Source organism: Hypanus sabinus, chromosome 9 (genome assembly GCF_030144855.1).
Source record: "Hypanus sabinus isolate sHypSab1 chromosome 9, sHypSab1.hap1, whole genome shotgun sequence".
In the NCBI taxonomy this organism is placed as follows: Eukaryota; Metazoa; Chordata; class Chondrichthyes; order Myliobatiformes; family Dasyatidae; genus Hypanus; species Hypanus sabinus.
The window spans coordinates 128651555-128665594 of record NC_082714.1 but is presented as its reverse complement, the minus strand read 5'-3'; the positions used below and the strand labels follow the sequence as shown (position 1 = coordinate 128665594).

At 42.3% G+C, this 14040-nt stretch overlaps 1 protein-coding gene across 7 annotated transcripts in view; it reads right to left on the bottom strand.

Moving 5' to 3' along the window:
* The window catches only part of rtel1 (regulator of telomere elongation helicase 1), a 194472-nt gene that overhangs the window by 93276 nt on the left and 87156 nt on the right, over positions 1–14040 (bottom strand). For all 7 annotated transcript variants that reach the window (XR_009514082.1, XM_059980542.1, XM_059980540.1 and 4 more), the window contains one exon: positions 8927–9078. Coding sequence is in view for 6 of the 7 variants with exons in the window: in XM_059980542.1 (XP_059836525.1) it covers positions 8927–9078 (152 nt within the window). In the remaining variant the exon portion in view is untranslated. The remainder of the gene's footprint in view (positions 1–8926; positions 9079–14040) is intronic.

The following is a 14040-nucleotide window of genomic DNA, read 5'->3' as shown; positions in this document are numbered from 1 at the left end:
AAGAGGAATAGTCCAGGTAGCTGTGAGAGTCTGTAGGCTTATGGTAGATATCAATAGATAAGCTGTCTCCAGAGATGGAGACAGAAAGATCAAGAAAGGGGAGGGAGGTGTCAGAAATGGAACAGGTAAATTTGAGGGCAGGGTGAGAGTTGGAGGCAAAGTTAATGAAGTCAACCAGCTCAGCATGTGTGCAGGAGGCAGCACCAATGCAGTCGTCGATGTAGCGAAGGAAAAGTGGGGGACGGATACCCATATAGACTTGGAACATGGACTGTTCCACAAAGCCAACAAAAAGGCAGGCATAACTGGGACCCATACGGGTAACCATGACTACACCCTTGGTTTGGAGGAAGTGGGAGGAGCCAAAGGAGAAATTATTGAGAGTAAGAACTAATTCTGCTAGACGGAAGAGAGTGGTGGTAGAGGGAAATTGGTTAGGTCTAGAATCCAAAAAGAAGCGAAGAACTTTGAGACCATCCGGGTGGGGGATGGAGGTATATAGGGACTGAACGACCATGGTGAAAATAAGGTGGTGGGGGCCAGGGAACCTAAAATCATCGAAAAAATTCAAAGCATGAGAAGTGTGACGAACATAGGTGGAAAGAGATTGAACAAGGGGGGGATAAGACAGTGTCAAGGTATGCAGGAATGAGTTTGGTGGGGCAGGAGCAAGCTGAGAGAATAGGACTATCCGGACAGGCAGGTTTGTGGATCTTGGGTAGGAGGTAGAAACGGGAAGTGCGGGGTGTGGAAACTATGAGGTTGGTGGCAGTGGATGGGAGATCCCCAGAGCTGCTAAGGTTGGTGATGGTATAGGAGACAGTGGCCTGGTGCTCCTTAATGGGGTCATGATCAAGGGTTAAATAAGAGGAGGTATCAGAGAGTTGTCGCTGTGCCTCAGCCAGGTAGGGGTCAGTACGCCAGACAACAACAGCTCCCCCCTTATCAGCAGGTTTTATAGACAGGTTGGGATTGGTGCAGAGGGAGTGGAGAGCAGAGCGTTCGGAAGGAGTTGGGTTGGAATTGGAACAGGGTGTGGTGAAGTCGAGACAGTTGATGCAAGGCAAACATAGCTCCTCCCCGTTTAAGGAAGGACACTTCTGATGGCAACATTTCTAGTTGATCTGCCACCCTTGTGCCTCTCATTGTCATCCTGGATTCGTGCAGCCCTTTCATCCCCTATCTCTTCATTTCTTCTGCTGTTTGTTCTTCGTCTCTGACCTTGGAGACGTGCATTTCTCTGCTCCTTTGTCTCTTCCTCTCTCCTCCTTCTTGGCCTGTTGTTGTCATTCTGGAGACGTGCATGCCTCTCCTCCTCTGTCTCTTCTTCTCTCATCTTTTTTGTTCTGACTCTGATCCTGGAGTCGTAAGGCCCTGGCCTCATCCAATTCATGTTCTCTCCCTCTCCTTGCCACTTCCTGATGATGTCTGGCGTTCCCCCTTCTCTTTCCACACGGCATAATTAGGGTGACTATATTCTTTTAACCCTAATGCTGGATAGAAGATTTGAAGCAGTAATACCAAAAGAAGCTGATTATTCTTGATGATGTGGTTGGCACTCTCCTAAATGGATGTAATATAGTCACCGGTGTCCTTTGACTGCAGCAAAGGGTTTTATTTGTGTCTTGAAGTACGTCATTACGGGTTATAGGATGTTATGTCATGCTTAAATTTAGAGAAGAGCCAATGTTCAGTTTTTGAATCTCGTCAAGACTTTTATACATTGTGGGGACCATTTTTGAGTTATTTTCAAAACCTTTGATTTGTTGTAAAAGTACAGATAGTGGCTAATAATATATTTTATTATATGACAAGGGTTTCCCCCCTTTTATCTTGCTTTTCCTAACAGCTCTGGCTTTGGTAGTGGGTTTAGATTTTTTTTTTTGTATACCTAATTTTTTATATTTCAGTATTATGATTTAATTTAATTTTTATGAATACAGGGTTTTGTGATTGTAACTGTATTTTTAATACAATGTATTTGGTACTTTTATCTGACATATAATATATATCTTCTTGTACTCTGTATTCCTTTATGCAGAAACTAATAAAAATATTGAAAGAAAAGTATGTCATTACAATAAGATTTAATGATCACTTATTGATGGGTGGCAGTTAGATCTGTCCCAGTCTTGCACATGCTGATGGTGATACGTGACCACTCAAAATAGAGCTGTCCTGCCCTTTTGCTCCGGTTGGTGTCGCTGCTGAGGCTGGCCGTGCACATGCGTCGCGGTGTTGCGTCCCGATTTCCATAATGGTGGATCAGCTCTCGGGTGAAAGGCGAATGAGCAAGTTTATACGAACATATAACCCTGAACTTTGCCTGCATTCTGTAAGTTAGCGCATTTTAAGTTGATTTATTGGAGGTCACAAACAGACAGAGCATGAGAGCTTTAGAGGTATATAGATGTTAATTCTTCAATGTTATCTTTGTCTCCCTTTGAAATAGATAGAGTGACTTGGCATTTTCTGTTTTTATTTTTAAGATGTTAACTCTGCTTAATCATAGTGATCTTCCAAATCCACTGCATGATAGTTAATTAATGTTTGTGTCCTCCTCTAGGTCAACATTCCCAGTTACAAAGTCCGCGTTATACTCAGTCAGCTCTGCTTGGGTTGAGCATGTCATTTACATGCCCAATACCAGATGCTGAAGCAAATGCACTATTCTGAGTTCCATCAGGAATTGGTGGACATGAATACGAAAGAACCAAAGATATTTTCAAAGCTTTCCCACAAAAATATAAGTAGCATTCATGGCTGATGACCACACAAAGTAGATCAGCAGGTCAGGTAGCATCTATGGATGACGTTTCGTGCTGAGACCCTTCATCAGACTGGAAAGGAAGGTGGAAGAAACTTGAATAAGAAAGTGGGGAGTGGGAGGAAGAAGTACAAGGTGGCAGGTGATAGGTGAAACCGGGAGAGGAGGAGGGGGTGAAGTAAAGGGCTGGGAAGTTGATTGGTGAAAGAGATAAAGGGTGGGAGAAGGGGTAATCTGATAGGAGAGGACAGAAGACCATGGAAGAAAGGGTAAGGGAAGAGCACCAGAGGGAGATGATGTGCAGGTTGAGAAGAGAAGGCATGAGAGGGAATCAAGAATGGGGTATGGTGAAGGGGGGAGGCGCAAATTTCAAGAAATTGATGTTCATGCCATCAGGTTGGAGGCTACCCAGAAGAAATGAAGGGTGTTGCTCCTCCAACCCGAGTGTGACCTCGTCGTGGCAGTAGAGGAGGCCAGGGACTGAAATGTCAGAATGTAAATGGCAGGTAGAGTGGAAATGGCAAGTACAGTTGAAATGGATGGCAACCAGGAAATCCCACTTTTTATGGCAGATGGGGCAAAAGTGCTTGACACAACAGTCTCCCAATCTATGTCAAGTCTCTCCTCCAGGAGGCCACAGCTGGAGCATTGGACAAAGTAGGTGACCCAAAGACTCTCAGGTGAAGTGTGGCCTCACCTGAAAGGACTGTTCAGGGCCCAGAATGGTAGTGAGGGAGGAGGTGTGACACTTGTTTCACTTGCAAGAATAAGTGCTAGGAGGGAGATCAGCGGGGAGGAACGAGTGGACAAGGGAGTCACATAGGAGTGACCTTTGCAGAAAGCAGATGTGCTTGAGTGGGATCCTGTTGGTGAAGGCAGAAGTTACAGAGAATTACATGCCGAATGTGGAAACTTGTGAGATGGCAGGTGAGAGCAAGAGGAAACCGACCCCTGATGAGGTCTTATGTGCGCAAAATGGAAGAAATGCAGATGACAGCAGCGCTGATGGTAAAGGAACAGAAGCCACTTTCTTCGAAAAATCTCTCAGTTGTTCTTGAAAGAAAAACTTCATCCTGTAAACAGATGCGGCAGAGAAAGAGGAACTGAGAAAAGGGGGAAGTCATTTTTACAAGTGACAGGTTAGGAGGAAGTAGAATCAAGAAAGCAGTGAGAATGAGTGGGTTTATAAAATTTGTCAGTGGATAGACAGTCTTCAGAGACAGAGAAAGAAAGAGAAAGGGGAGACAGATGTCAGAAATGGACAAAGTAAATTTGAGAGCAGGGTGGAAGTTGGAGGCAAAGATGATGAAATTGATGAGCTCAGCATGGGTGCAGGAAACTACACAAATGCAGTCATCATTGTCGTATAGGAAGAGCTGAGAAATGATGCCGGTGTAGGCTTGGAGCATGAAGAGTTCCATATAGCTGACAAAAAGGCAGGCATAACTGGGACCATGCAAGTGCCCACAGTTACGCCTTGAGTTTAAAGGAAGTAGGAAGAGCCGAAGGAGAAATTTTTGAGGGTGAGGATTAGTTTTGCCAGATGGAGGAAAGTGGTGATGGAGGGTAATTGGTTGGGTCTGTTGTCCAGAAAGAAAGCTTTAAGGCCCTCTAACAGGGAGGGACTAGACAACCATACTGAAAATGCTACAATCAGGGCCAGAGAACTTAAGGTCATTGAAGAGATCGAAAACATGTGAAGCATCATGGACATAGGTAGGAAAGGACTGAACCAAAGGGGATAAAATAGAGTCAAGGTATGCAGACATGAGTGCAGTGGGCCAGGAGCAGGCAGAAACATTGGGTCTACCTGGACAGTCAGGTTTGTGGAACTTGGGTAGGAGATAGAAATGGGAGCTGCAAGATAAGGGAACTATGAAGTTGCTGGCAGTGGATGGGAGATCCTCAGAGTTGATGAGGTCAGTGACGGTGCCCAAGACAATGGCCTGGTACTCCTTAGTGGGATCCTGTTCAAGGGGTAAGTAAGAAGTGGTATTCTGAGAATTGCCATCTGGCCTCAGCAATGTAGAACTCAGTCCACCAGACTACAACACCCCCACCCTTATCTGAGGGTTTGATGGGAAGGTTGGGATTAATATGGAGACTGGAGAGCTATGCGTTTGAAGGGAGTGAGGTTTGAATTGGAGCGAGAAGTAATAAAGTTGAGATGGTTGATACCTCATCCAGAGCAGGCAGAAGACCATAGTGGGGTGTCTAAGAATTTGGAGGAGGTTTGAAAACAGGAGAAGTGGTCATTGGTACGGGCTGGAGAGTCCTTGCCAAAGAAGTAGGTATGGATACGGAGGTGACAAAAGAAGAAGTCAACGTTATGGCAGGCACAGAACTCACTGAGAGTGGGCGGATGGGGACAAAATTGAGGCCCTTACTAAGAACAGAATGCTCTGCCACAGAGAAGGGGAGGTCGGAGGTGATGGCGAAAACATAGCAGGGGTTAGAGCTAGGGTCGGGGTGCGTTGAGTGTTGGAGGGGTCAGAGGAGGGGATGGGGGTGTTCTGGGAATGTAGAGTGGGAGAAAGATGGGGTGGGACTGTTCTGGGATCGTAGGGTGGGGAGAAGACTGAGGTAGTGGAAGAACAATGGAGAGTAGCCCAGGAGACCCAGGATTAGTGTGGAGTAATGGTGGTGGAAGAGGAACCACGGGACCCAGTAGCAATGAGAAAGGTCTCGGCCTGTGGAAGGAGGTGGCTGAGGTTAGAGCTGGAGACAGTGGGATCTGCAGTTTGAATGCAGCTGGCGAATGGGTTGAAGAGAGAGCTGGTGACAGCGAGGTCTGCGGTTTTGAGGGGGCCAAGTTCAGTACCGGAGTTGGAGGCGTCGGTGTCCACAGTATGGAGGAAATTGATTCCGAAGTTTGAGCCTGAGCTGAAGGCAGCAGAGTCAGCGGCTTTCAGGAGGCCGGGGTCCAAGCTGAAGGAGGCAGGAGCTACGGCTCCCATTCCTAAGTGGATGCAAGGAGAAGAATCAGCCGTTGGAGGTGTGGATTCAGCAGAGGACGAAGCGTTAGGGAGGTCCATGGTAGGCAGTGAAAAGTGAGGTAGAGATTGGGAGAATGCTTGCAGGTATCTTTGCACAGTGGTGAGTGTGGTGTATCGAGGCTGGAGGGAGCAGCGGCAGGAGAAACAGTCAATCAAATGTAGGTACTTTGAATTCTTGCTGGGTTTAAATTCAGAGACCCAGAAATGGAGCTGGAAGCTACATGATATAAGATGGCAGCAGAGGTAAGTTCCCAGGAAGAATAGTGGCTGGAATAGTGAACCTGGGTGAGCACGTGGTCGAAGAATCGGAAAGCAGCAGAGATTCCAGTGGAGGAGCAATGAGAGAGGCTCACTGAGCTCCTGTTGAAGAGAAGATTTAAACTACTTCAGGGTAGACTTATCTCAAAGAGACTTTGCAGTGGCGAAGTAAATCAGACACAAGAGGTACTGCAGATGCTGGAAATCTAGAGCAATGCACACAATGTGCTGGAGGAGCTCAGCAGGTCAGGCAACATCTACGGGTTGGAATAAAGAGTCAACTTTTTGGGGCAAGACCCTTGATCAGGACTAGAAAGGAAGAGGGTAAGAAGTTAGAATAAGGTGGCAGGAGTGGAGGAAGAAATACAAGATGTCAGGTGGTAGATAATCCAATCACAAGCAAGACAAAACCTACAGATGCTGGAAATCCGAGCAACACACACAAAATGCTGGAAGAACTCAGCAGGCCAGGCAACACCTATGGAAAAGAATACAGTCAAAACCTTGGAGTAAAGAAACTGAAGAGTAGATTTAAAAGGTGATAGGGAAGGGAGAGAGAAAGACAAGGTGATAGGTGAAGCCTGAAAGGGGAGGAATGAAGAAAGAGCTGAGAAGTTGATTGGTGAAAGAGACAGAAGACCATGGAAGAAAGGAAAGGGGGGAGGAGCACCAGAGGGAGGCGATGGGCAGACCAGATGAGAGATAAGAGGGGAAAAGGGATAGTAAATGGTGAGGGGGGGGGGGGGGAGCATTACCGGAGGTTTGAGAAATCACTGTTCATGCCATCAGGCTGGAGACTACCCAAACGGAATTTAAGGTGTTATAAGGTCCGACTTAAGTGTGGCCTCATCTCAACAATGGAGGAGGCTATGGATGAACATATTGGAATGGGAATGGGAAGTGGAATTAAAATAGATGGCTACTGGGAGATCCTGCTTTTTCTGGCAGACTGAGCATAGGTACTCAGCGAAGTGGTCTCCCAATTTATGCCAGGTCTCACTGATATACAGGAGGCCACACCGGGAGCACCGAACACAGTAGATGACCCCAAAAGACTCACAGGTGAAGTATGCCTCACCTAGAAGGAGCATTTAGGGACCTGAACGGTAGTGAAGGAGGAGGTATAGGGGCAGGTGTAGCACTTGTTCCGCTTGCAAGGATATGTGCCAGGAGGGAGATCAGTGGGGAGGGACGAATGAACAAGGGAGTCACGTAGGAAGTGATCCCTGCGGAAAGCACAAAAGGTGGGGGGGGGGGGGGAGGAGAGGGAAAGATGTGGCCGGTGGGGGAGAGTGGGAAGAGTGGAAGGTAAAAGAGCTGGGAAGTTGATTGGTAGAAGAGGTAAAGGACTGGGTAAGAGCGAATTTGATAGGAGAGGACTGAAGACCATGGGAGAAAAGGGGGAGGAGCACCAGAGGGAGGTGATAGGCAAGTAAGAAGAGAAGGTGTGTGAGGGAAACAAGAATGGGAAATGGTGAAGAAGAAGGATGGGGAAAATTACTGGAAATTAGATAAATTGATGTTCATGCCATCAGTATCCAACAATTGAACCACAGATTCTCAGTTGTAGCCAAAATGGTACAACTTATTCCATCTGGGTAGCCTCCAGTAATTCACACAAAGATCCTGGATTAGAAGCAGGAGTACACCACCTCACAAGTGAACCAACTAACCATCTTCTAACAAACTGAAGGAAGAATTTGCAGTTGCTACATTAGTTTCATCATCCACCTCAGAACTCAAAGAACTGGTCTGAAATCAGGCCAGCTAACATTTTGAAGGACGGCCATAAAGAAAGGGTTTATATCTAGCAAATTACCATTAATAAAACAGACCCATCCTAACAGCCATGATCTTATGATTTAATGTTTGATGTCTCATGTTTTCAAATACCAAATAAAAATCCGATGACCTACGATTGAGAAGAATTACATGATGACATTGAGATAATAAGTCACAAATCAAAATATGAGTTACTCTGAATGCATAATTAGGGAGTAAACCAAACACCTATTCACACTTGGATAGCTCATATTATTACACCTTCAAGAAATTCTATTTGATTTATGACACACTATTTCCTTTTCATAACATTGTTCAACTTTATGGCAGTAATTTTCCAGAATCCCCATTTCCACTCCCTCAGTGATAAATACTAGTATTTTCCACCCTTTTGATGTCAAGTAACATGGATGGATATTTCCCTCTTTTCTTGACTAAGTGATCAGCAGAACAGTTTAAATTTGCTACCTTCCAGTCCACACAGATCATTCTAGAATGAAGGGGTTCCTAGAAGATTAAAACTATCAAATGCATCTGTGGTAATTTAGAAACTTAGAATGGGGGCATATGAGTCCAGTAGGTCTTTTATAAGTAAAATTAAAAATATATCGATGTTATTTACTAATATTAGCAAGTTTACATACATCAATCTCATTTGACCCTCTATACCTTGGAAAGGAGATGAGACTAGTTGGAATGCTTTTCAAAGTATTCAGTGTGGGCTTGATGGGTGGGTTATCATTGGGCGAGGAAGGAAACATCACTCTGTGAAGAGTGACAGTACAAATACAATGATGGGGAAAGACTAGACAGCAAGAGGGAAAGATATTTGATTTGGTAACCATAATAGCGAAAACTAAATCATGCTTTCTCTCCCAAATGTCTATTAGAGCAGTTTCAGAGAAAAACAAGTTGAGCTAATGGGCTGATTAGTAATAGTTTAAATACGAGCCGTTAATACTAACATTTCAAGGACAGTGAATTTTTTTGGAATGATCAGGTAAAAATAACTTACATTTTCAGAAATACTTACTTTACAAAAACATACCGGGTAATGGAGAACATTTGTGTTGGTAAAGTGTAAATGGTATTGTAAAATATTTCATTCGAGGACATATCCTACCTTTTTCTCACCTAGGGAAGTCCCTTTATCCGCGTTCGTTTCACTATGTTCTAAAGCATCAAGGAGACTTTTGGGTTTCCTTCTTGTGCTTGCAGAGTCTCTGTCATATTCAATGCAAAGCTTAGCCATTCCATCTTCCCCAGAATGACCATCTGTGTAAAAATACAAAATTAGTTAAGAATCCTTCTTCAAGGATGCAGAAAGAGTTAGTGACCTCACAATCTGAAAAAAAATAAAAGTTAATCTTGTCCAAGTGAAAATGGATATGCTTTAAAACAATTAAAATGGCATTAACTGAAACAAAAACTGCACTCTTAGAAGAGAAAATAACATAACATTTCACTAAACCAGACTTTCAAATGTTGTACTGTAAAACACGCTACTTTTTCAAAATATTTTGGATCTGGGTATCACTGACAAGGTCAGCATTTATCGCTCATCTCTAAAATATAAGGGAGAGTGTTGGCTACATTTCCTTTTAATGAAGATATTTCTTCTAATGAGGGCACACAGTAGTGTAGGGATTAGTGCAATCGCTTACACTGCCAGCCCCACCATCGATCGGGATTCAGTTCCCACTGCTGCCTGTAAGGAGTTTGCACGTTCTCCCCATGACTACATGGGTTTCCTCCAGGAGCTCCCGCTTCCTCCCACATTCCAAGCACATGCAATCAGTGAGTTGTGGGGACGTTAGGGTTGCACCAACAGCATGGTGACATTGGCAGGCTGCCCCTGCATATTCCTTGAATTTTGTTGGTGATTCACACAAAATAACTCATTTTACCATATATTTTAATGTGCAAATTATATTGTACAAATAGAGCTAACTATTAGTCTTTAATTTCCAGTGGACTGTTGAGTAGGGAATTCTAGGCTTTAGATTCAATGACAATAACAGGAAAACATTTCTAAGCTGGCATAGTGTATGGATTGTACATAACTTTTAAGTGCTGGTGTCCCATCGGTTTGGCTGCCTTTGCTTTTCTCGGTAGTAGAAATTGAGTGTTTGGGAGGTGTTTGCTAAAAAACCTAGATGAGCAGCTGGAGTAACTTCTGTGGGTGACTTTCACCGTAATCACTGTAGACCGGTGTCTAAGGACTGAATATTTATTCAGCTTGATGGAGTACGCTGCTTTCTTCTGACTGATACAGTTTCCAGCAAGTTGACAGACTTCCAGAACACCAGTGACTTAGAAGGAAAAAAGGGTTTGATGTGTCAGAAAGCACACCACACACCACAGGATATCTTGCCTCTAACCTTTTATGGCAGCCACATATTGCTGGCTAGTTTCCAGCCGATGATGGCCACTCAGATGTTAATTAGAATATCAAGGCTCCTTCTTGCTGGAGACAGATATTGCCTAACACTTCCGTTGCATGAATATCGCTTGACACATCAGCTCATGCTTGAATGTTATCTGGAACCACTGTCTGGTGACATAGAAACACAGAAAACCTGCACCTTTTGGCCCACAAAGCTGTGCCGAACATATCCTTACCGTAGAAATTACCTAAGGTTGCCCATAGCCCTCTATTTTTCTAAGCTCCATGTACCTATCCAGACATGGACTGCTGCACTTGCTGTCAAGTTGGGAATTAAACTAAATTGTGTCATCATCAGTGAACACTTTCACTCCAGACCTTGGGATGGAAGGGAAGTCAGCGATGAAGGAATTGAAGATGACTGTGCTGAGAATAATGCTCTGAGGAACCCCTACAGTGATACACTGGGGCTGGAATTATGAATATGCAACAACTCCTTATTGTACTCCACTTCATAATGTACTGGTTAGGCATAGGAGTACATTCAGCCAGAGACTCATTCCATCAAGATGTAACACTGAGTGTCACAGGAAGTCATTCCTACCTGTGGCCATCAAACTTTACAACTCCTCCCTCGGAGTGTCAGACACCCTGAGCCAATAGGCTGGTCCTGGAATTATTTCCACTTGGCATGATTAACATACTATTATTTAATTATTTATGGTTTTATATTGCTATATTTCTACACTATTCTTGGTTGGTGTGGCTGTAACGAAATCCAATTTCCCTCGGGATCAATAAAGCATGTCTATCTGTCTGTCTGACAACAGGCATTTTTTTGAGTTATAAATCCAACTATTTTAGTGTTTTCTCCTTCAGATTTACCAGATGTCACACTTGGTCGATTGCTCTGTCGGATTCAAGAACAGTCACTCTGATCTCACATCTAGAATTCAGCTTATTGGACCATTCTTAAATAATGGCTGTTAAGAAGAATGAAGCTAAGTAGCCCTAGATGGGCATAACTGGGCATCAGTGAGCAGGCTATATTGGTTAATAAATATCACTTGACAAAACTGTTGACAGTACCTTTCATCATTGAGTGTAAATTGACAAATTAGTAATTAGCCAGATTAGAAATCAATATTGAAAACCATGGATACAGCAAAAGCTACAGTGGCACATAACATTGCTGCTGAAGATCTACACTCACAACTCAAGTGTAGCCAAGCTGTACAAATAAAAGAACGTAACACAACAGCACAATCATCAGTGAATTCCCTTACCTGACTAAATCTAAAGCTTTAGCATTCCTGCTGTATTACAGCCTGATCCATGAAAGTGTCATCATTCCCAAAGTGATATGTCCACAATATTCCTCTAATACCTCCAGCCCACACAATTGCCTTTCATTTTAATCCACCAACCACACGCTGGTTTGGTAGAGATATAGACAGAAGGTACCTTCCAGTCTGCCAGTCTTATTGTGATTTGGCAAGGGAAACTATATCTACAACAAATAGAACTCAGATAAACATAGACTTGCAAAGAATAACTAACTGCCACTGTTTGTTCAAAATAAATGAGATCCTAAAGGAACTTTTCCTATTGGAAGGCAATCTGAAGGAACAGTTGAAACCAAAAATGCAATTTCCTGTTTTCATAATATCGAGCACAACTTGGATACTTGTTATGCCATATGGTAGCAAGAGTTAACAATAAAAATGCAGTAACTGTTAAACAAAGTTTGCGGTGAACTTTGCAGAATGTCATGTGTCATGTGCAAATGTCATGTGTCAAATACTCAGCCACAATCCCACTTCCTCCCATCCCCAAGTCACTCAGCACTAATTATATCTTTTATAACAATGTTCTATAAAATAACAATATGAACTGGCAAGTAGATAAATGTGTACTATGCTACACTTTCAACATTACATCTTTAACCACAATCCCAACCAAGAAGGAAATCTGCAAAAGAGCCAACTCAAATTAAATGGCAAATAAGTACCTCTAGGAGAGGTAATGTCATGTTCTTCTACCACACATAGAGCTGTATTATTTTTTATTTCCTCTTTTCCACTAACATTAAAAACCTACCTTTGACATCCAACGTTCCGCATCATCCACAGTGACACTTGAAAAAAAAACTAATCATAACAAGCTCCCAGTTGACAGGAGTCTAGATAAATTAAGATCCCTCCCATAAAGCACTTGAAAAATTGAATTTAATCTAGCCATCAGTCTCTCATCTCTAAACGGTGACTAAATTGCATTCCATGTCTATCTGAGAAACCAACACTCAAGGAACAGAAATACTATAACAGCCACACAATTTCAAAGTGAATTCTACCTCCAGCATCAAAGACAACTTGTTCCCTTCATAAATATGGGTTATACCTAAACAAGATGCAAAGTGTTAACTCATTTAAGTGATAATGAGCATAAAAAACTAAAAAGAATGGGCTTCACTAATCTGTTTTTCTCCTCATATAAATCAGGACATAGGAGAGGAGTTGCTATTCTTATCTCAAGTAAGCTAAATTTTGAAAAATATACGAAATAGGAGATAAAGAAGGCCAATATATTCTGGTAAGGGGGAATATAGACGGCAATTCAGTTACTCTATTGAATATATACGCAGCCCCGGGAAGTGATATTGGTTTCTTTCAGAAAATTACTGATATTATGGTAACGGAAACAGAAGGTCTCCTGATATGTCGGGGAGACTTAAATTTACAATTACAACCAAACTTAGACTCTTCCAATAAAAAAACTTATGAAACAAAATCTTTACATAAGAAAGTTAATACACTTTTTGAGGATGTTGGTTTAATTGATATATGGAGGGACCTTTTTCCTGACAGAAGGGATTACACTCATTACTCTGCTCCCCATTACACTCATTACTCTGCTCTTGTATATACAAGAATAGACTATTTCATAACATTTGGAAAAGGCAAAGACAAAATAAACACCTGTGGAATTGGGACAATAGATGTAAGTGACCATGCACCTATATATTTATCTATTGATTTTGACCTACAACCAAAGAATACTATTTGGAAACTAATTTCAAGTCTACTCAATGATCCGTACTTTAAGGAACAAATTGAAAAAGAAGTTGGTCTCTACTTAGAACTTAATGATAATGGAGAGGTTTCACCTCTCATTTTATGGGATACTCTGAAGGTGGTCTTAAGAGGGAAAATTATAGCAATATCTTCATATAAGAAAAAAATAAGGAATAAAACATTAGAGGAATTACAAAATAGGCTGAAGGAACTAGAGAAAAAAACACAAGTTGAATTTGGCACAGGATACATTAGGGGAAATTAAAAGAATTAGGAATGAAATAAATAATTTGGCTGCGCAAGAAATCAGGAAAAACTTAATATTTCTGAAAGAGACATTATGAAAGTGGATCGAAATCTATGAAAATACTGGCGTGGAAACTGGAAAAAAAGATAGCAGTAAATACAATTCATAGAATTAGGGACCCAAGAACAAAAATGATAAAAAAAATAAGCTAAGTGAAATTCAAGAAGCTTTTGAAGTGTTTTACAAAATGCTATATTCCAAAGTTCCAGGGGTAAGCATAACCCAAATTGACACATTCTTGAATTCTCTAGAGTTACCCACTTTAAGCGAAGAACAAAATAGAAGAATGACTGCTGACATAACTGAAGTTGAATTAAAAGCTGCAATTAGTAGGCTTAAATTAAGCAAGTCACCAGGATCAGATGGGTATATGACAGAGTGGTACAAAGAATTCAAAAATGAGTTAATTCCTGTTTTACTCCCCACACTGAACCGGGCTCCAAAAAAGGCACAAATGCCACCCAGCTGGA